The 22,306-nt window shown below is 41.7% G+C and overlaps 1 protein-coding gene across 2 annotated transcripts in view; it reads left to right on the top strand.

The window, feature by feature from the left end:
* Nucleotides 1-22,306, top strand: part of PDE3B (phosphodiesterase 3B) — a 169,224-nt gene that overhangs the window by 132,246 nt on the left and 14,672 nt on the right. For both annotated transcript variants that reach the window (XR_006353554.1, XM_043970564.1), the window contains exons 11-14: nt 4,657-4,770; nt 10,796-10,995; nt 16,375-16,578; nt 21,047-21,208. Coding sequence is in view for 1 of the 2 variants with exons in the window: in XM_043970564.1 (XP_043826499.1) it covers nt 4,657-4,770; nt 10,796-10,995; nt 16,375-16,578; nt 21,047-21,208 (680 nt within the window). In the remaining variant the exon portion in view is untranslated. The remainder of the gene's footprint in view (nt 1-4,656; nt 4,771-10,795; nt 10,996-16,374; nt 16,579-21,046; nt 21,209-22,306) is intronic.

The raw sequence follows: 22,306 nt of genomic DNA, 5'->3' as shown, positions 1-22,306 counted from the left end.
ATATTAGGAGGGAAAATCTCTGGCTGTTCTGCCAAAGGCAAACAAACAGAAAACCCAACCCAGCGGCAATAGTTAGAGTAGAAGCCTTGACTCCGGGCCCTGTTATTTATGTAGCCTCCAGCCAGGCACTTTTTGGAGCTCTGTCCTCTGTAAGATGAGGAGTGGCAAACTTCACACTAAGTTCCCTTCTATCTCTGAGTACTCCAGGGTGCTCTGGTTGTGCTACTTCCCCTTTCTAAGCCTCAGTTGCCTTCTTTTTAAAATAAGAGGGTTGGACTAGATGAACTCTAAAGTCCCTCCCAGATTTAAATCTTAAGAGCCTGTAGTGCATATATTTATTTTCAAAAGACAAAAGCTGGTCTGGCCCAGCTGCATTGGTTTTAAAGTCCATTGTAGATAATTATGTCAGAGTTCCTTCACATCATGGAAGTCTTATATGAAGCCAGGGAGCATGGTAGATTCCCCTGTCTCAAGGGCAGATTCCAGGTAACCTCATCATCCGTTGGGAAATGATTGAAGCACAGTGTGACTTTTCAGGTGTGTGAGATCTCTGGCTCCTAGGGGAATCGTCTTATGAAGCCACTGGGGTAATACTTATTTAATTACACTTTGAATTAGGACAATAATGGCCAGTAATTTGTATGTGGGACTTCAGGGAATCATAGTGTTATGGAAAGATCGCTGGGCAGGGAGTTAGGAGACAGATCCTGGCTCTGTCATTAACTAGCTCTGGTACTTTTCTCTGGAGAATGATGGGTCTGGTCTAGGTAATGCATGAGGTCCCTTTTAGCTCCCACAAACAACGAAATCTCTAGGCTATAGTGCCCTGGTTTCCCTTTGAGAGCCTGCTCTGCTCAGCCTCCTTTGTCTCTCAGAGAAAATGGGAACAGAACATACCTCTTAGTTAGGGTTTCAAGTTGAAAAGTAGAAAAATGTGTTTAAAGAGCTAGAGTTTCCACACTTCCAGAATCACACAATGGAATGATTTTTAAAATCCCAGTGCCTTGGCTTCAGTTGTGCTGGAGGAAATCAGTTTATTTTCTTTTCCTGCAGTTTGACATTTCTCTCAAATGTTAACAGGGAGGCTCTCTCACTCAGCCTTTGCCCTTGTTTTCCTGTAGCAAAATAATGTAGTTGTTCCCTACATATTTAGAGGCTGCATGATCAGGAAATGGACTAGAGCCATGAGATACTGTGTGTTCACCACGCTATTCTTACTCATATCTGGAACAGAATTTCCCCTTCTAGGTTCCTCTAGCTTTTGAAGGATACAATTTTTACCAAGGCTGCTCAGACACTTGAATCCATCTCCCATAGGCACTGGAGCTGGGCAGACTTTCTGGCAGAACTAACGAAGGTGCACAGATTCACCACCGAGGCTGGTATCCATTTTGGAAGAGTCAGAAGGCACCATCTTCCCAGAAATATGGTCATGTAAGAGGTAGCCCGCTACCCATGTTCATTACCGTGAGAGACCCATAGTAAGAGGATCATGTCTTGTGCACTAAAGAATAGGTGCTCCAGTTTGGTAGCTCTGGAAACAGCAGCATGAGGAATCAGCTTCTCCAGCTGCTGCCCCATGAGCTGTTGGCAGAAGGCAGGGAAGGGCCTGAGCCTGCAGACCAGCCTGCAGCCCTGCCCCTGGTTGTGCTGAGCCTCTACTTGGCTTCATGGTCAGCAGTCAGTGTCTCAGCAAGCAATTCCTCAAGTTCTTTCAGGATCCAAGGATGAAGTGTATCTAGGTCTGGGGATTTTGCTTCAAAATCTCTTCTCTTATCTTGGTGTTTCTTCTCTTATTGGGCTCATTTCCCTTTTAGTCATTTTCAGAGTGAACTGAAGTCAAAGCAGATGTAGGCAGCACTAGCTGTCTCTTCCTGGTGGTCACTTTCCACCATCCCACTCACCCCCAGCAAAGGCCCCCTTTCTGATCCTTAGTCTCTCGCTGAAGTTAAAAAAATGATGCACGTGCCTTGGCTCTCCGTGAACGCCAGCACCACTGACTTGTTCTCCAGGCCTGGGCCAGGCTCTCCCTTCCATTCATCTCCTGTTGCTTGGCCTGGATTCCAGTTGCTTGGCTGGTTGTTGGTGAATTCCTTGTGTATTCATAGTGATCCCTTCAGACAAGTAAATCCCAGTGTTCTTCCTGGTTGAAATTGTTTCCCTTTATGTCTAAAGGGGTTTGCTCTTGAATATCACTCTTCCCTCCTCAGCTGAAGTACTCTTGTCCATGGGATGCTGCCTCTCTTGTCTTCAAATCCTTGGAATTTTGCTTTCCCTGAATCTAGGACGTGTGCTGTGCTATTCTCAGACCTCCTACCCTCTATTACTTCTCTACAAGTGTCCCTTAAGTCCCCCCCCCCCCCTCCCTCCAGCAATTGCTTCCTCCATGTTAGCCAGAATCAGATCTGGAACGGAATTTCCCCTTCTAGGTTCCTCTAGCTTTTTAAGGATACAATTTTTACTAAGGCAAGTCATTTGTTTTTCTGCTTTTGAGAGGGAGAGAAAACAATAACAACCATGCTCCAGGAGATGGTCTGGGTAATTTGTATACCCTATTTAATATAAATTCATAACATCATTCCTTTACCACTTTAGAAGAGTAGAGACCCTTTTAAAAATGTGAATAAGTGCTTGGGGGGACATGAAGAAGGCCCATGCTGGGAGAAACAAGTGGGCTGCTTATAGTGTAGCAGAGTGGTCAGAGCACTTAATAATCATCCAGGAATCAGAAGACCTGATTTCCAGGGCAGGTTTTGTGGCCTAATTATGTGACTGAGGATTAGCATTTTCAGTTTCTTAGCCCCAGGATCCTGATCTATAATTGGAGAGAATATTTTCATTACTGATTTCCCAGGGTTGTTTTGAGGAAAGAGCTTTGTAAATTGTGAAGCAGAAAACATCTAGCAACACAAACACATGGGAAGGAACCAAGTTATGCCCTGGAAAACTGTGATTATCTAGAGTTTATAAGTTCATGATAACTGAAGAGAGAGTGATTTGAGACCCGCTTCTTATTGAACAAATAATGGACCTGCAAGGATGCTGTCTGGGTGATTTCTCAACTTAGCTTTTCCAATGAGTATTTTATTTGATGAATCAGAACTCAGGATTACTTGGAATTTTTTCTGTTCTGATTTTAATTTTTTTAAAATAAGGCAAATAATGATTCCAGATTCAGAAGACCTGAGTTCAGATCTCTGATGCTCACTGTTTGTGAATCCCTGGGCTAGTTATTTAACCTCACTGGACCTCAGCTTCTGAATTTCTAAAATGAGGGGTTGGAACTGAGAAGTTCCTTCCAGGTCTGGATCAGTGATCCAGTAGGTCCTAAGTAGAGATCAGGAATTTATCCTCAAAGTTATTTCCAGGAGAGGACATGGGGATGTTAGCATTTTAATATTGTAGTAATAACTATGATACTGTTGAATCTGAGAATAAACTGCTGGTGTGGGCAACAGGTTGGTTCTCTTTTAAAAAATTATTTCAAAACATCTGCTTCTTGGGATTTTGTGACTTACCACTAATGGTGTTATCTTTTTGCTTCTTTTGTCCTCCAGACAGCAATATAGAGGAAGAAAACACTCCTTTAAAAATACTTGTTTGGGCTGGGTAGACTCTCCTCCCTGTTCCTAGGGAGGCTGAAGCTCAGAAATTCTTTGAGCTAAGGAGTTCTGAGCCGCTCTGAGCTGAGCTAATTAGGTGTTGGCACTAAGTGTGGCATTGATTTGGTGAGCTCATGGCTGTGGGGGCCATGTGAGAACCCAAGGAAGGGCAGAAATGGAGCAGACCCCAGTTCCTTGGCCAGTTAGTGGGATCGGGTCCCTGAGCAGCCCTTTTATTTCCAGACTGGGAGAGAGAGAGGGATCTAGTCTGGTTGGTTGGTGAATTCCATGGCATTTTACCTGAGAGCTTGTAAAAAAAAAATGCTTGTTTATAGATCAGTTTTGAAAACTGCAGTTTGATTTTATTATGTTCTTGAAAAGCAGACTGTGTATAACAGAGACCTGCAGTTCCATGTACAACCCTCTGTTCTAGGAGATATATAGAAATGTCCATTGTATCTGGTGTTTAAATTCAGAATAAAAACAACATCCTATGAGAAAAATGCTTGTCAGTTTTAAATTTTGCCTTAATGTTACTGAAAAGCAAGTGGTCAGAGTCATCTTTGGGAAACAACATTTTTCAACATATGGTTGGACATGTAAACTACAAGTGAAAAAACAAAAAAAAAAACCCCAAAGCTACAAGTGAAAAAACAAAAAAAACACCCCAAAACTACAAGTGAAAAAGAAGATGATAAAAAATTACATTAAATGAGACAATAGTTCACTTTTCTTCTTAGAAATCTTTTTAGGTTTTAACAGAATGATGAGACTCTTTGGTGAATCAGAACTCAGGATTACTTGGAATTTTTTCTGTTCTGATTTTTATTATAAAAAACAAATAATGGTTCCAGAGTCAGAAGACCTGAGTCCCTGGGCTAATTATTTAATCTCAATGGGCCTCAGCTTCTGAATTTCTAAAATGGGGGGTTGGAACTGGGAAGTCCCTTCCAGGTCTGGATCAATGATCATTTCTCCCATGTCCCCTTTTCCACAACCCTTCATTCATGTGTAATGGATGAATTTATTTCTCTAATGTTTTGATGACTTACAGATCACAATCGTGTCCATGCCACAGATGTCCTGCATGCAGTTTGGTACCTGACAACTCGGCCGATTCCTGGATTTAAACAGATCCGCCAGGATCTTGTGAAGGTGATTCGCACAGGTACTGCCTTCAGCAAACATTTCTTTAAGGATAATCTTGAGAATAAGTTAGATGGTCCAGAAAACACACTCTCTTGTGCCTTCTGGACAATTCAGTAAGTTGTGCTTTAATTAATTTTTGCTTAGTAAGGTTAGCCAATTATTTTAATCCATATGGAAAAGTTGAAATTAAATGGGTATTATTACACATTACAGCGGTTTTGGGTTTGGGGATTCAGAGGAATAGGTTAGGAACTAGTATTGAGCTCTGTGTTTTGGCATGATTGGTTCATGCCTATGCCAGAAAACGCCCCAGGCACGAATGAGGAAAGCACTCATGATGCAGTTGCAGATTCATTGACTTTCTGAAAGGTCCATACCACATTGCTGTTGCTGGAATGGTGGCCCCTTTCTCTCTATTGTTTCCTCTATCTTTACCTGATTCCTAGGGTTCTACATCTTGGGACAGATAAATTCTTTTCCCCAAGTCACTTGAGACCAAGGTTTAGTATTTCAGAAAAGTTCACTAGCTCCCACGGGAAGAAGGTAAAATAAAAAGTAAGTACCAAGTGTAGAAGTTTACAGAACATAAAAAAATTTGTACCAGGAGATTTATAACCTAGCAATAAATGTCTGACATCATTTCCTTATCTAATCCTTTCTTTACCATTCATAGGACCCTACCGTATAGGTCGGCTCAGCCCTCAGGTAGAATGCTATTCCATTCCCTTCTGCAGTAATGGGTATCCAGGCCTGTCTCAAATATGTACTTGTTGCATTGATCTCATGGCCAGTAACCAGTTTATGATCCTTCCTACCAGCTGCTAAAGCCAATTCACTTTCTTTTCCAGCATCAAAGGTCTGGTTCCTTGTTGCACTCCCAAAGTTCTGACTTCTGCAAGCTCTTGGTCTGTTTGCAAAACTGGCAGGGGTGATACCAGCTGTGTCCAGTTAACGTCTCACATAAATCTCAGCCAGACTCTTGGTTGCACCTGCGCCCTCTGCGCCCTCTTCTCCCTCTTCTCCCTCTGTCCGAATTCACTTGTTGATCTCTTCACTCTGATGGATTCAGTGACCATCTCTAAGCTGATGATTTTCAAATCGACCTGTCTCGCCCCAACCTCTCTGCTGACCTTCAGTCTTGTATTTCCAGCTGCCTTCCAGATGTCCCAAACTAGCTGTCCTGCAGACACCTTACACTTAGCACATTCAAAATCGAACTCATCCTGTTTTCCCCTAAACCCTCCCTCCCTCTTAGGTTTTCTGTCACTCTAGAGGGTACCACCATCCTCCCAGTCCCTCAGACCGACACCCAAGGAGTCATTCTCAGCTCTTCACTGTCGCTCCGCCCTCTCCTCCCGCCCAGTCTGGTGGTTTCATCTTTGTCACATCTCTCAAACACTCTCCTTTCTCTCTTCTGATGCTACCTCCATTCTAAAGCAGCTCCTCCTCATCTCATGCCCAGGGTCGTACAAAAGCCTGCTGAGGGGTCTGTCTCTCCCTACTCCAGTCTATCCTCCATTCAGTCACTAATGTGGATCAAACACAAAATCCCCTGTTTGGAATTCAAAACCCTTCATAATCTGGCTGCTTCCTACCTTTCTAATCTTCTCACACCTGACTTTCTGCCACATAGCGCCATCCAGCGGCACCGGCCTCCTGACTTTTCCGTGAGCAAGACGCTCCCTCTTTTGGCTCCAGGCATTTTCTTTGGCTGTCCCCCTTGTCTGGAATGCTCTCCCTCTATATCTCCTCATACTGGCTTTCAGTTTCAACTAAAATCCCCCCTTCTACAGGAAGCCTTTCCTAGTCCCTCTGAATTCTAGTGCCTTCCCTTTGCTCAGCAGTTCCCATTTATTCCAGAGAAGGGAATGGCAAACCACTCCAGCATCCCTTCCAAGAAAACCCCAAATGGGGTCACAGAGAGTTGGACACGACCGACACAACTGAACAACAACAACATCATTCCTTGTTTGTATGCATTTGTTCACATGTTGTCTCCTCTGTTGAAACGTAAGGTTCTTGAGGGTAAGGACTGTTCTGTGTCTCTTTCTGTATCTCCAGTGCTTAGCACAGTGCCTGACACTTAGTAGGTGTTTAATAAAGCTTTATTGGTCGATTGAATGAGTTCTAGTTTATCATCATTCTTCCTAAAATTTGGCCCTGTGAATTGTGGTTGGATTAGGGAAGAAAGCAGAATGATTGTAGTTATTCCCATCCTATACAAACTATATTAAGACAAACTAAAAGTTTCTTTGGTTGCCATGTTGAGTTTGTGAACCATTAAAATTATGAGGGGTCTTTTTCACATCATTTGTTATCTATCTTTGACTTTTTTACTCTGTTCTTGTGCAGTTGTGCTTTTTAAAAATTCCAAGTGCAATACCTTACATTTATCCGTGATGCATTTCATCTTACTAGATTTGGCCCCTTGAGTTCTTTGGGGATTCCAATTATGTCACCTGATGTGTTAGCTCTCAGCTGCTTTCATCTGTAAATGCATTTGCATTCTATCTAAACCTTAATCCAAGTCCTTGAGAAAGATATTAAACAAATAACCTACCAGAATATTTAAGACAGCTACCCAGAAAGGTGGAATGACAGCCTCAGAGAGGATATTTCATGGCAGATTGGAATGAAAATGATCATGGGGAAAGCAAAGAGTAGAAGTGGACTGCAAAGTCAAGGACACAGGAAATTTCTACCATGGGGAACTATGTTCCTATTCTTTTAGAGAAACTTCAGCCACAGAATAGTTTTTTTTAACTATGTGGAGAACTACACTGGTCTCTGGTAGAGATTGAAGCTTATGTTTCTGGTTCTTTGCTACCACAAAGAATATTGCTAGGAATATTTTGGTACACACTAGACCTTTGTTCCTGTCTTTAATTTCCTTGAGGTCTATGCTTGCATAATTCTATGCTTATATCCATAACAGCCAGGCCTATTCATAACTCTCCCAACCACACATTTATTCAGATTATGTCCATTGTAAGGCCCCCATCTCCCATTACAGCATAGATCTCTTTCCACATGGCAGTGTGCTTCTGTGGGCTCCCCTTCTACCATAGAATTAAGATTTCTTCCTCTGTTTCCCCCTGTTTTAATCCCTCCCTTTGCCCTTTCACCTGTTTTCCTATAGCCTCTCTTCTGCCTGAGAGATGACAAGAGTTATCTTCCCTTCATTGTTTACCATTGACTTGATTTGGGTACATTACACATTTCCTTCAATCTTCCTTTTTTAAGCTCCCTTTTATGGGCCCTCCCATTATGCAGAAAAGTCTCACAAAAAATTGATTTAGTCCATTTTTTATGCCTGTTCTTCACTTCTGTTTAGGTTCCACTTTCATCTTTTATCTCCTAGTGTTCAGTTAGAAATCTCTTAATGGTCACTTTGCTTTTATTTTTCAGTCCAAAAGTGACTTTCTTTTTTTTTTTTCTGCCCCTCCCTCCTCCAGGGCCAGGGATGATTTATTTAATTTCTTTGACTTTCTTTTGTAACTATGTTCGTTTATTTTTCTTGTGTTTCTATAAGCTGGGGTGTTTGCAAAGCAAATAATCTGCTCACCTTAGAGGTTGTTGTTGTTTTTTGGGTTTTTTTTGCTGTTGCTAGGAATGCCTCAAGTGCATTTTTAAAAATTGAGTGTCCATCTCTTTCATTAATGATTAGGCTCATATTTAACATGAATGAAATTTCAGATTGTATCTTGAGCTGCTCTGACCTTCTGGACACATTCCATTCCCTTCTGGGGATTTTGGTGTAAAATAATTCAGATTTCTTTTTCTTCTTTTTTAATATTTGAAAGCTTTTCTCTTGGTTGCTTGCAGAATTTATTTTTTGTCAATGGAATTATTTAAAATAAGCCACTGTGTATCTTCAGGATTTTGTTTTTCTGGAAGCAGTCTGTGGATTCTTTTTATTGACTCTATTTTTTGTATTTAGAAGTTCTGGGAAGTTTTCTGGCAGTGTTCTTCGTATTGTGGTATTCAGGTTTTTTGACTTGTGTTGTTTTGGAAGATCTTTGATCCTAAGTTTTCTCTATACATCCTGTATGTCCTCAAGATTAGTCTGTTTTGCTCTTATAGAGATATGTGTTCTTTCTAAATTTGTGCTTTTGTTTCTCTTCTTCCAGATTGTCCTTTCATTCTGTATATTTGTGTTCCCAAACAACTGTTCTTTCTTTTGCTTCTGTGGAGATTCACCACCATGGATTAATGTTTTTATATTTTGCCAATTATTTCTGTTATACAGGGCATAAATTCTTCCCTCATGATTCTTTTTTGAACCATTCAGAACATATTGCTGTGGTTACATGCTAACTAGGGAATCTACAGGGTCCTCTGCTTCAATCAATTTCTTTTGTTTTATATATAGTATTTATTCAGAGATATTTGGACTTGTTTAGATGATCTGGTGATCATTTTTCTTTTTGTTATTAATAATTTCCTTGTTGGTTTATATGCTTGCACTCAGGGCAATTAACTGTTTTCTTTTTCCTGAGATCTTTGGTAATTTCTTTTTTTCTTCTGTATTCCACTATCATTCACTTTCTGGCACCTTCCCCTTTTGGGACTGGGTCTCAGAGCTGTCAGAGTCTCTTTCCATATTAGAGAATTCACTTTTCCTGTCCTTATTTCCTGTCCCACATGATATCTGAAGGGACACAATTGGCTTTAGTTGAATACCAGTATCCTTTCCATTAGACCTACCCTCGTCTCCCCCCACCCCACCCCCAAGCAGGATGCTTGAAGCCCAAGGCAGAGCACACTTTCACTTTTCTAGTACCTCCAAATCCTGCAAGGATTAATTGGGAGAGGTGGTGGGAAGTAGAATTATATTTTACTTCTCCTTGTCACAGTGGGTGGATTGAGGGTTGGCGAATTGTGGCAAAAACTACTGCAGCAGTAAAGTCATTACTGAGTGGATCCCAGGGAACAGGTTGTAATGCTTTGCCTATTTGTGGGGGTTGGTAGAAGAGGAGATGCTGAGTCAAGGATTAGAGATTAGCCTTCTATGGTATTAATTTATCAAGATGTTGCTTCATTAGACTTGGTGTATTGGCCTGTGGAAACACAAATAATTACCTCTTACACAGAATTCTTATTTTGAGGAGTTTTGAGAGTTTGGGAGGATTGGAGAAAATGTCTAGTTCTCTATCTTATTAGTCATAGGACCTTGGCATCCCAAAAGGACTGAAGAAATAGGGTGGAATGTCACTTGGGAGTGCCTTCTAACTGCCTTCTAAATCACAGGACTGATGAAGGACAAGACTGGGGTTTGTTCCTCCATGTTGTGGCTTTCTTGTTGTTGTTGCTCATCAGCTCTGGCTTCTAGTTAGTCTAGGAACACCACCATTATTCTGACACTCCCTTGGGCTTCCAGCTTCCATAGACCCACATGGTTACTCTTTTCCTGGGGCTGTGTTGTTGTTTGGACCGTGCGATATGCCAGCTTCTACTCTAGGGAGCTGGTCTGAGTCTCTGTGGCCTTCCTCTCACTATTACTCTACTCCTTGCTCTCCCTCTCTCCCTCTCTCTCCCTCTCATTCTCTTTTTTTTTCTTTTAGGTGGGGCAATGAAGGTTAAGTGACTTGCCCAGGGTCACACAGCTAGTAAGTGTCAAGTGTCTGAGGCCAGATTTGAACTCAGGTCCTCCTGAATCCAGGTCCGGTGCTTTATCCACTGCGCTACCTAGCTGCCCCCTCATTCTCTTTTAAAGGCCATGTTCCAGCATGTAGGCCAAGCTTATGAGCTGCTTATGAATCAGTCTGTTATCCTTAAAATGGAGTCCCTTTCCCCAGGTCAAATTAACATTTCATGCTGAGAGTTTATAGGTCATTTGGTGTGGTCCTTTTTACATATTCTGCATTTTGGTAGACTTATTTCTTTCTGTGTTATACTGTCTCTACTAGACCTTAAGGTCTGTGTGAAGGCAGGGATTGGACCTTATTTCTCTGAATGTCCCCCAATGCCAAGCCTTCATTTTATTTAGATACTTTATACTGAAAATAATGGCAGCCGCTTCTGCTGTTTATTTTTCTCCCTAGAATATAGTAGTGGATTCTCTCCTATCCGCATTTCATACACTTCCTCCAAGAGTTGCCCAATGACGGATCCAAACTATGGCTGTGTGGCACTGAACATCCCTGCCTTGGAGCTGATGGCTCTTTATGTGGCAGCCGCTATGCATGACTATGATCACCCTGGGAGGACAAATGCGTTTTTGGTGGCTACCAGTGATCCTCAGGTAGGAGCATTTTTTATCAGAAAACTTGGGGAAGAATAGTTAAGAAGCTTATAAAAATTAATATAATCACATAACAGAATTAAATACCAATTTCCCCACATTGGACCCTTCCTTCACTTTAAAGGGAGGATGATGTGTTGCACGTATCAGTGTGTCCTAGGGAAATGGTCAAAAATCTCCCCTTTTGGTTATCCAGGTGGACATAGATGGTTTATGAAAGATTGACATTGCTGTGAAAAAAACATTGGAGCCTTTCCTGTATAATTTGCCTTTGACCTGGAAACTGAGTCTCTGTAGTCTTCTTACAGTCACTTAGCTCCTTGCTTTTTTCTGTCTCTTGAACTCCTTCTCTTAATAAGCCAGATCCAGGTAGGTAGCCCAGGGTTATGAATCAATTAGTTATCCTTAAAATAGAAATAATGGGTCAAGGAGTATGTAAGACGAGGTGAGTCCATACCCAGTCAGGGAAGACTTCATTCATTTCAGAACATTTTACTTTAGCCTGGACTTTTAAAAAGCAGGAAATGGATGGAAGAAGGGTTTGTCTGTGTTCTATAAATGCTGCTTCTAGGCTGGGAGTGACCATGACAAAGGGGAACAACTTGGCAATGACATTGGTACATGAGATCTCTTTTATTGTGTTTGTTGAAACCTTAGGACAAGTTGCAGACTTCCCAGACCTTGGCAGAACTTCAGAACATGCCTTAGAATATTTCACGTAGTTCTGAAGATGAAGATGAATAGCTTTGTAGTTTGTCAAGGGCTTCTCTAAGTGCCAGGCACACAAGTGTGGTGACTTGAGGTTGTGGGGACACACAAGTGCACTTTTATGTGGCTGTTAATGTTAAAGTGGGAGCAGACGTTGGCCAAAGGTTTCTCATCAGACAATGAAGAGCAATATTCCCTCTACCATCCCCCCCAGCTTCCCTGCCTTAGAATCTCAGTTTGGGCTCTGACCATTTTTCTTGCCTTCTTCTCTTGTGGTGTTCAGTCATTTTGGTCATGTCTGAAACTCTGTGACCCCATTTGGGGTTTTCTTGGCAGAAATAGTGGAGTGGTTTGCCATTTTATCTTCTAGTTCATTTGATAGATGAGGAAACTGAGGCAAAAAGAGTGAAGTGACTTGCCCAGAGTCATGCAGCTAGTAAGTGTCTGAAACCAGATTTGAACTGAGCCTTCTTGACTCCAGGCCTGATGCTCTATCCACTGTGCCACATTTTCAGTCTGATTTATTCTCTTTGCTCCAATTCCTTGGATCATCTATACAAATCACAAGTATATGAGTAACCCTGGAAAAGAAGCAGCTTCAGGACAGTTATTGAGGAAAAGGACCTTAGAGGGGAAGAAACAGGGTGGGATTTGGCTGGGAAAATGATGTTAACTGTTAAATATTGTTCGGGTAGCTTCCTCCCCATCATACCCCAAGTGTCCATAATAACTCCCATTTATAATGCACATTCCAGTTTACAGAGGACTTTCCTTGTAATAACCCTGTCAGGTACTATATAGGTAGAGATGACCCCAAGACCAATGTTCTTTCCTTGTATTATGCAAACACTCACACATATATTCCCTCCAAAACAATAAGATTCACTCTGCTCCAGACAGAAGGGAGGCAGCCAGTTGTTAGAGGCAGCCAGACCTCCTAGAGTCATTAGTTATCTTGGCAGGGTGGACTGCTGGCTGAGTAGCCATGAACTGATTGCACTGATGGACACCACTGGACTGTCATCACTGAATAGGGTCCTCTGTTCAATCAGCAGTATCCAGTGTGATGTATTTCAAATTATGTATCCCACTGAATTAACAAATGCTCTGTCATTTATATTTGGTTTTAGAATATGATTTTAGGTGAACATGTGGTTATTAGTCTATCAGGTGTTTTAGGAATACAGGATACTTCAAATAAACTGTAAAGACCTCATCTTAGGAAAGCATAATAGAGTCCAACTTTTGTATATTGCATTCTCTTCAGGCTTTATAGTTTCTAGAACATTGGGCTGAATGGACTAAATATCACAAAAACTTTAGTGACCTTGTTCAGGATTGCCATAGCATCTCTAAGTTCAGAGAATACTATTGTATAAAATTTCCTGGCAGCTAGGTGGCGCAGTGGATAGAGTACTGGCCCTGGATTCAGGAGGATCTGAGTTCAAATCCGACCTCAAACCCTTGACACTTACTAGTTGTGTGACCCTGGGCAAGTCACTTAACCCCAACTGCCTCGCCAAAAAAAAAAAAATTTAAATAATAAATAATAAAAAAGTTCCTGAAGGAGTTGGCAAATCAACAGTGACCTAAGCTGCACAATGCTACTGGACCAGAGGAAAGAACAATTAGGATGCATGAGCTGATGCAAAATTTCTTATGAAAAAACCTATTATGTAAATAAGAAGATTCAGTGAGTATAGCCCACATAGAGACCCTATGACACTTGTCATGTACACATGGCTTAAAGTTCCTGTATGCTGATGTTGAGGGAGGGATGGCACCAATGACATCATAGGTAAGGAAAGGATGGATAGAGTCAATATCATCCTCTGTTGCATACAGAGTAGAATTTTTCCTCCAAAAAAAAACCTCCTTGTAGTAGGTCCTTTTATCCAAAAAGGCCTCATCTCGTTCAAGTCTTTTGTACTGACTTTACTACTCAGCTGCTTCTTTGAATTTGGGCAAAAGTCACTTTCCCTCTTGGGGCCTTAGCTTCTTCCTCCATAAAGTGAGCATTTTGGATGAGAGTGTCTATCCAGTCCCTTCTAAATCCTATGATTTTTGTTTTATGCCCTACTTCTGCCATCCATTAGGGAATGATTTCGTCTTTATTGGGATAATTTCTTTAACTATATTGTATTCTTTGATGTTTATATGTACTGAATGCAACTGTTGGCCTTTTCTTATTGTCTGAGATATTGATAGAGATGGTCATTTGCTAAGATGGTTTGCACAGAGTAATATTTAACTCTATAGTTGTGTACTCTCTGGCTCTTCTGGTATTTTCACCTTATAAGGCAGTATGGCCCTCAGAGTTGGGCTTCCCATCTCTGCTTCTGCAGTGGTGATGGAGGGACAAGCATTTGTTGATAAGTATCTTCTATGGGTCAAGCAGTGTGCTAGGTGCAAAGGATAGAAAGCCGAAAGCAAAGACAGTCCCTGCCCTCAAAGAGCTTATATTATGTTGGAAGAAATCAAGTTGTTTATAAATATTAACTTAACATGAAATTCTTGTGCAATGGCATAATGAGTTGACATGACCCTTCAGGAACTGAGTCATACCCACAATGACATTCTCTCTTCAGCTGAAACCAGGAGACAAAAATAAAGGGGTATCTCAACCAAAGGATGGATCACAGGCTCCCCATGGATGGGCAGATAAAAGTGATTTTATACAAAAACAAAGACAAATTATACTTCATGAGACTCTTTGCCATTTTAAGTGGCAGAATATCTGATATGTAAAAAGACAAACATCTATTGTAGAGGATGAGGAGCAAGAGAGATCCTGGTGACATCCTAATAAGACCCTTCAGACTCAAGTCACATACATTTCAAAAGGTAGTGGCTTCAGTGCAGAGGTGTGGGTGTAAGGACACTGAAAATGTGGAAAAAGTTGGCTTAGGAGTAAAAAAAAAAAAAAGGGGGGGCCAGAGGCTTTCAGAATACACTGACACCTTAAACCTTTCTATCATTAATATTTTATTTAAGGGCAGCCAGGTGGTGTGGTGGATAAAGCACTGGCCCTGAATCCAGGAGGACCTGAGTTCAAATCCAGCATCAGACACTTGACACTAGCTGTGTGACCCTGGGCAAGTCATTTAACCCTCATTGCCCCGCAAAAAAAATAATAAAAAAATTATTTTATTTAAGAAGAGACAGGAGTTGCTGAATAATATAAATATAAATATAAATATATATTTATATATATTTATATATATTTATAAATATATATAAATAATATATATAAATATATATAAATAAATATATATAATATATATAATATATATAATATATATAAATATAAATATATAAATATATATATATAAATATATATAAAATAATATAAAATAATATAAAAAAGTTGGTTTTATCTTGACAGATAGGAAACAGTTGATTACAATATGAGACTCATTTCCAAATCTACATTTACATTGTGATCATCATACAACACAGATCAAAATCAAGGAGAAAAAAAAAGATGAGGAAATATAGCCAGAAGCATGCTTCACTCCATTTTTAGCCTCCACAATGGGAAATAGATTTAAAAAAATTGACACCAAATATCACTGTTTTCTAAAGAAGTTTAAACAATACAGAGTAGTCACCATAACAAAGAGATCAAAAAAGCCTAGAAAATCACCTTAGCCAGTAAACACTTCATTTCTATACCAAGTAGAGAGACAGGGTAGTTAGGATCTAACGACCCTTAGGATCTAAATTTGTTTATAAATTCTCAGGCCAGAAGTCTCTGTGTTGGCTGACTTTTCTGTATTGCTTTCTTTTTAATATTTGTTACAAGGGAAGATTTCTGGGCAGGGAAAGGGGTAACGGGCATATTCAGAAACAAATCGAATGGAAAAGCAAAACATTAAAACTAAGAAGAAAATCTTGCAGAGGATCGGTCATGAATATCTTAAAAAACACTGGGTAGTATAGCAAAAAACAAAACAAAACAAAACAGAGAAGTTGATGAGAGAGACCCTATTAAGCTAAATTTTCATGAGAGCTTTTAAGGATGAAACTGGAAGAACAACACACAAAGGATGGAAAGACCTGTTAAAATGACTACAACCAACATTCTGTTCCCTATATTCATGATGGTGAAGCCACCACCCTGGAGCTCTAAGCTTACAATTCCCTGGGGCTACATGAGGAAGCAGAAAAGGCACTGACGATTATAAACGGTGAGAAGCCCGAGGGGGTCTGTGCTGGAGGTGACTCAGTTCTGAGTATGTTATTGCATTGAGCCTCTAGAGATCTGAAAAAAGGGGAAGATACCAGCCAGAAAAATCACCTGTCATGTTACTGCCTCCCCCCTCCCCACAATGATTGAGAAAACACCAGGAACACTTGAACTTTGTGTTTATGGTTCCATTTTTGAAAAATCTTCACGAGAATAATCTACATATATCTAATCCTTAATTCGTGGTGCAGGTAGAAGGGAAAGGGTGGGCTTTTTGCAGGGGGTATCCTCTAGCAGGCAATAGTCCCATAATTAACCAAAAGATGGGGTTAAGTAAGCTATGTGACCTCCAAGTTGTTTTCTAGCTCTAAGATAATTTGATTCTAAGTAATGATAGCATTTTGTAATTTACTCTTTTAAATGTTTTATTAAAACGTAATATCCTGTGATACCTGCTTACATGTTTTCTTATTCCTTTTCAGGCCGTGTTGTATAATGACCGCTCTGTCCTGGAAAATCATCACGCTGCCGCTGCTTGGAACCTGTTTCTTTCTCGCCCTGACTTCAACTTTCTCAGTAACCTTAATCAACCAGAGTTCAAGCACTTTCGTTACTTAGTGATTGAAGCCATTTTGGCTACAGATCTCAAAAAGCATTTTGATTTCCTTGCTGATTTTAATACTAAGGTTTGATATGAGTTGCTACTTAAACTTAGAGGTGGAAAAATTATTGCATTACATTTGTTTCTTTTTAGTAAGTTGAATTGGAAAGGAGGTCCTCTATCTGCATCCTAGCTGTTTGTTTATCCATCCGTCTGCCTGTCTATCCGTCTTTTTGCCTCTTTTGGTTTTTTACAGCACATCCCTTTCTGAATATATCCCTATGCTATTCAGTGAGCCATCCCTTATAACAAAGATTTGAAAATTAGTTCAGCAAGCCCACCCTACACGTTGTATTTGAAAGCATATAATAAGGTAGTTGATAGTCTATCCCTCTCCTGTGCAATGGATTTTCTTAACTAGGCTCAGCTTGGTCCTTCTAGTTGTTAGCGTTCCATGGCATTTTATAGGGTTTTTTGGCTGTGATTCTTTCTGTGCTTTTCTAAAATCTTCAATATGGTCGCTAATGGCACACAAGTCTCTTACATTCAGATGTTCTCATTTGTTTAGACATTTTCCAATCAATGAACATTTGCATTTTTCCAGTTCTTTGCTACCAAAGAAGCTGCTGCTTTGAATCTTGTGGTAGATATGGGACCTTTCTTTCTCTCTGACTTCCTTGGGGATCTCTCCTAGCAATGGGGTCTCAGAGTCAAAGTATGGAAAGTTTAGTTGCTTTTTTTTTTAGCATAATTCCCAATTGCTGTTCACAAGGGTTAGATCATGAGGGCAGCTAGGTGGCACAGTGGATAAAGCACCAGCCCTGGATTCGGGAGGACCCGAGTTCAAATCTGGCCTCAGACACTTGACACTTATTGGCTGTGTGACCTTGGGCAAATCACTTAATCCTCATTGCTCTGCCCCACCCTGGTGGGGGGGGGGGAAGATTCACACAATGGTTAGATCACTTGAGAATTCTACAATTCTATTTAATGCAGAATATTAGAACTCTGTTATGGGAAGGTTTTATAAGACTCAATGATAATTTTTACTACTGATCATGCCTTGTCCAATCCCAACAACTCTACTTCCTTTTCTGCTGTTAAACAGAGCTGGAGGAAATTATTAGACTGTGCTGACTTAGTTCCCTACAAATTTGTCCTAAAATCTCAGCTGTGTCTTCTCTCTAGCAAGGCAGTCTTTCTGTTGTTCAGTCATTCAGTTGTGTCCAACTCTACTGGCCGTTGGTTTTCTTGGCAAAGATATCAGAACAGTTTTCCTTCTCCAGTGGATTCAGGCAAACAGAGGTTAAGTGACTTATCTAGGGTCACACAGCTAGTAAATGACTGAGGCTAGATTTTAACTCAGGCCCAGCACTTGATCCACTGAGTCACCTCACTGCCTCATTCTGCTTTTCCCTAATCAAATCACTTTCCACTCTCTGTACAGGATATCCCAAATTTCATATCTCCTCAAGCCTCCCCACCCTGTCAGCTGAACACCATGACTAACAATTAACTGAAAAATGGAGGTCATTCCCTGAGAGCCTTTCCTCACCTCCCGCCTATTATGCAGACATCTTCCTTCACTCTATCTACTTTCTCTGTTGTCTCTTGCCAAGGCTAGTTCCTTTAGGGCTTTGATCCTCTCCTCTCCATCTTCTCTAGCATACTGACCCCATTCTCCCCTCCTCTCCTTGTGTATTGTCTCTTGCCACATAGAACCAGACTTGGGTCTGCTATGTAGTTGAAGCGCCTTCTTGATCTGACCACCCCCTCTGGCAGTTGTCCTATGTCTCTCCTCCTCTTTGTGACTAAATTTGTGAGAAACCTGTCTCCATTAGGTGTTTTGTCTTATTTTCCTTTAGACCTCCTCAGACTCTGCTTCTGACCATACCGTTCAACTGAGACTACACCTTCAGCATTACCTTTTCTCAGCCCATCTGTCCTCCTTGGCCTCTCTGCAGCCTTTGACGCCATTGATCACCTTTTCCTTCTGGATCTTCTCTCGTCTCTGGGTTTTCAGCAGCTTGTACTTTCTTGGTTCTTCTCCTGCCTGTCTGTACTCCTCAGTATCCTCTGTGGAATCTTCATGCGGGTCACGCCCGCTAACCATAAGTGTCCCCACTGTTCTGTCTTGGGCCCTCTTCTCCTTCTCGTCTGTCTCAGCTCCCGTGGGTTCAGTTCCCACCTCTATGCAGATGATTCCCAGATCCATTTATCCAGCCCTTCTTTGTCTTCTGAACTTTTATTTTTTTAACCAGTTGCCTTTGGGAGAGTTCAAACTTGACACCTCCTCGGCATGTTGAATTTCACGCATCTAGAAATATAACTTGTTCTCTCTCCTTCCCAATCTCCCCATCACTGTCAAGGGTGCCATCATTCTTCCAGTCATCAGGGTTCACAGCCTAGACATCGTCCTTGACTCCTCAGTCCCACTCATCCTACGCTTCCAAATATTTGACAGATGTGGCCATTTCTGCCTTTGTAGCATCTCTCAGAAAAGTCCCTCTCATGCAGCTCTTGTCCCCTCTCATCAATACTACTATTTCGGTAACCTTTTCATTGGCCCCCTCGCTCCTCATTTCCCCCTCTCCACTCCATTCTCACGCATCTGTGAGATGCGTGGCTCTGTCCCTGTTACCTTCAGGATCAAACAGTCCTTTGTTTGCCTTTCTTTGTATGTTCAGGGCTTAGCACAGTGCCTGGTACATAGTAAACCTTTAATACAGGCTTTTGGACTGTCTTAGTCATTAATTATGTAAGTTTTGGTGAATGTTCTCCTTGACTTAGGATGGAAATTGAAATGTCTCCTCGCATATGGCTCTGTATATATTAAGGACTCAGTAGTATTAAAGAGAGATTCCCAAAAGGAACTGGCTTTGGTTGTGCCCAAGCCTCCGAGTTTCTCCTTGTCATCTCCCAGTCTCACTCCTGGCATCCTCCTCAGAATGAACAGCTTACCTTCTTGCTGTTATAGCAGCAGGAAGATCCTGTTTTTCCCTTGGTGCACAGATTAAGTAAAACTCTTATGATATAAATAAATTGAGACTTGCTTCCTCTGGCTTCTGGATAGAGGAGTGTTAGACAGGCAGCCCATGAGAGCTCCTCTCTAAATGATTGTTTTGTAACAATGTGGATGGAAAGGACAATTGCAGCAACAAAACCTCAGTGCTGTATGATTCTAATGACCAAGCCTGGCCCCTGTGAAGTGATGGCAAAGGTGGGCCCAGGCTGTGGTTGTGGAATATTTTATACGTGGTTAATGTCTTGGTTATTTCTACTGGACTGCTTTTCTTTGCTCTTTCTTTTAAAAAATTTTATTCCCAGATATGATCCTCTGGGTAGAGAAGGAGGAGGGAGGTGTCTGGAAGTGAACATGATCAAACACAAAAGGTGTTAATAAATTTTTGTTAAGAAAGAGAAAAGGAAATCAACTGTTATTGTTAATATCAGATGGTAGAAAAGATTTTGAACTGGAGAGGACTGGCTCTAGCTCAGTGTCCTCTTCTTATAGAAGGAGAATCTGAGGCCCATAGAAATGAAATAACTTGCCCAGGGCCCTATGGTTGGCACAGGATTTAGGCAAGAAAGAGTTCCCGGTCCTCAGACTCCAAGTCCGGTGGTCTGCACCATGCCAGCCTGACTCCTCATTGTGCAGAATCACAACAGTGACCTGCCCCAGATATTCAGCTGTGGGCTTAAATCACCATCGTTGCTTTTCTTTGTTGGGGTGTTTATCGCCTCATCTTTTCTGATGGTGTTGCGATGGAAGTGGTCCAAGGCCTTGTGCTATCCTGCAATTATTCTTTTGTATCTAACTTTTCATTAATTTTAACTAACATTATAAATTATATAAAAACAGAACTGGAGAATCTCATGAGTGGCTTGAGGGATGTTAGTGATCATCAAGTTCAGACCTCCTATTTCACTGGGCCTTAACTTTATATTGAGGCCCAAAGAATAGCTTGCCCACTTATTTGTTCAGGGTCACCCAGTCTGACACTGGAGGTGTCCCAGGTAGACCCGGAACTTAGGGCTTCTAACCTCCAAGGCTGACTTGGTCTGCTATGCAACACTGCCTATTATTGCCATTATGCTTGGTACTTATAAATCTAATTGAGAGGAAGTCTGGCCTAGTGGAGAGCGAGCTGGCTTCTGGGCCAGCCTGGCTTCAGATCTGCTTCTAACATATACTAGCCAGTGGTCCTAGGCAAGTCATTTAACCTTGAAGTCACCTTTCGCAACTGTCAGCTGCCAAGAAGGGGCTTCTTCATCTGGGGCTTCTCTCTACTGGTGAAATCACAGGTTGAGGCCTGGTTCATCCCAAATGACTACTTATGGCTAAAAATGGTTATTGAACCTTTTAGCTTGACAGGACCACTTGGGAAGTTTGTTTTTTTGAGGGGCAAAAAATTGCCTTAGGAGTCTTGGCCTCAGTGGTTGTTAAGAACTTAAGGAGATTATTCTGTCTCTCTTGGACAAGAATCACATTCAGGCTTATTGGGGAACAACGCTGTGTGAAGCTTACAGAATCCTCCTCTTTACTCTAATAGGCCAATGATGTGAACAGTCCTGGCATACAGTGGAACAGTGAAGATGACCGGCTCCTCGTGTGCCAGGTGTGCATTAAGTTGGCAGATATAAATGGGCCAGCGAAAGCACAAGACCTGCACGTGAGGTGGACTGAAGGCATCGTCAGTGAGTTTTATGACCAGGTAAGTGCAGATGTCAGAGGGCACCACACCGCCCTGCGAAGACTTCTGTTTTCCCTTCCTCTTGCCAAGCCTGTTGACCTTTGACCAGCAGAAGTGAAAACAAGAGTCAGTTCCCATCACTGCAGGCTAGTTTGAATCTGCTCTTGTCCAGAAGGGAGGCAAGTCTAGCTTACAGGAATGAATAAGTAAGGAAACATTTTTAAAGGACGCATGCTCTCTGTGCTGAGCAGTGTTCTAAGAGGTAGAGATATACAAATAGAAAAGGAGAGGCTGCCCCTCCTTTCAGGGGGATCACACTCTTATTTGGGGGCACAGCCCATCAGAGTAAGCTCAGGCTCAGGGCAGGTGTAAAGGCCTGTAAGGCCCAAGGTCACAGCAGCTGGCAAAGTCCACAGAGTCCTTGGCAGCACCAGGAGATCAGGGGACCATGCCTGGGGGTCTCCATCTTCCTAAAAGGAATAGTTGGTACCACCCCCATCATCGAAGCAGTGTGAGCCGTCAAGTGTCCTGGGGTGGCCGAAGTCAGGAGGGGGAGAAGGTAAGGTGTAGGGGGGTGGTCAGAGTGTTGTGCTTTGAAATAGCTGCTGGGCGCAATTTTAAGTTCCATTTGAGTTCATTTAGTGTTGCCCCTTTTCCAGATGAGAAAACAGATTAAATCACTTTACAAAGATCACCCAGCTAGTATGTTGCAAAACTAGAAGTGAAACCCAGGCCCTCTGGCTCGAATCCCAACCTTCCCTGCTCCAGCACACACCTTGGGAAATGACCACCTGAGGAGGGCTAGAGTAGGGAGCACATGATGGGGCTTTGCAGGCCGAATCGCAGTAGCTGGATGTCTTTCTTCTTCTTATGGTCTTAAGAGCAGGGAGTCACAGAGCCAGAGCTGAAGGGACTGGAGTGGTCAAGCAGTCCAACCCGCTTATTTGTAGATGAGGGAGCTGAGGCCCACAGAGGTGTAGGACTTGTTCATGTCACCTAACTCTAAATGTGTGAGGCAAGATTTGAACTCGGGGTTTTCTGACTGCGATCTGAGTTCTCTGTCTGCTACACCATGCTGCCTACTCTTATTCTTTCCTCATTTATCTTTCTGCTTTTTGT

The sequence above is a fragment of the Dromiciops gliroides genome, chromosome 6, assembly GCF_019393635.1.
Source record: "Dromiciops gliroides isolate mDroGli1 chromosome 6, mDroGli1.pri, whole genome shotgun sequence".
NCBI classification, from domain to species: domain Eukaryota; kingdom Metazoa; phylum Chordata; class Mammalia; order Microbiotheria; family Microbiotheriidae; genus Dromiciops; species Dromiciops gliroides.
The sequence above is the reverse complement of the archived record's forward strand: the minus strand, read 5'-3'. Positions and strand labels throughout refer to the sequence as shown.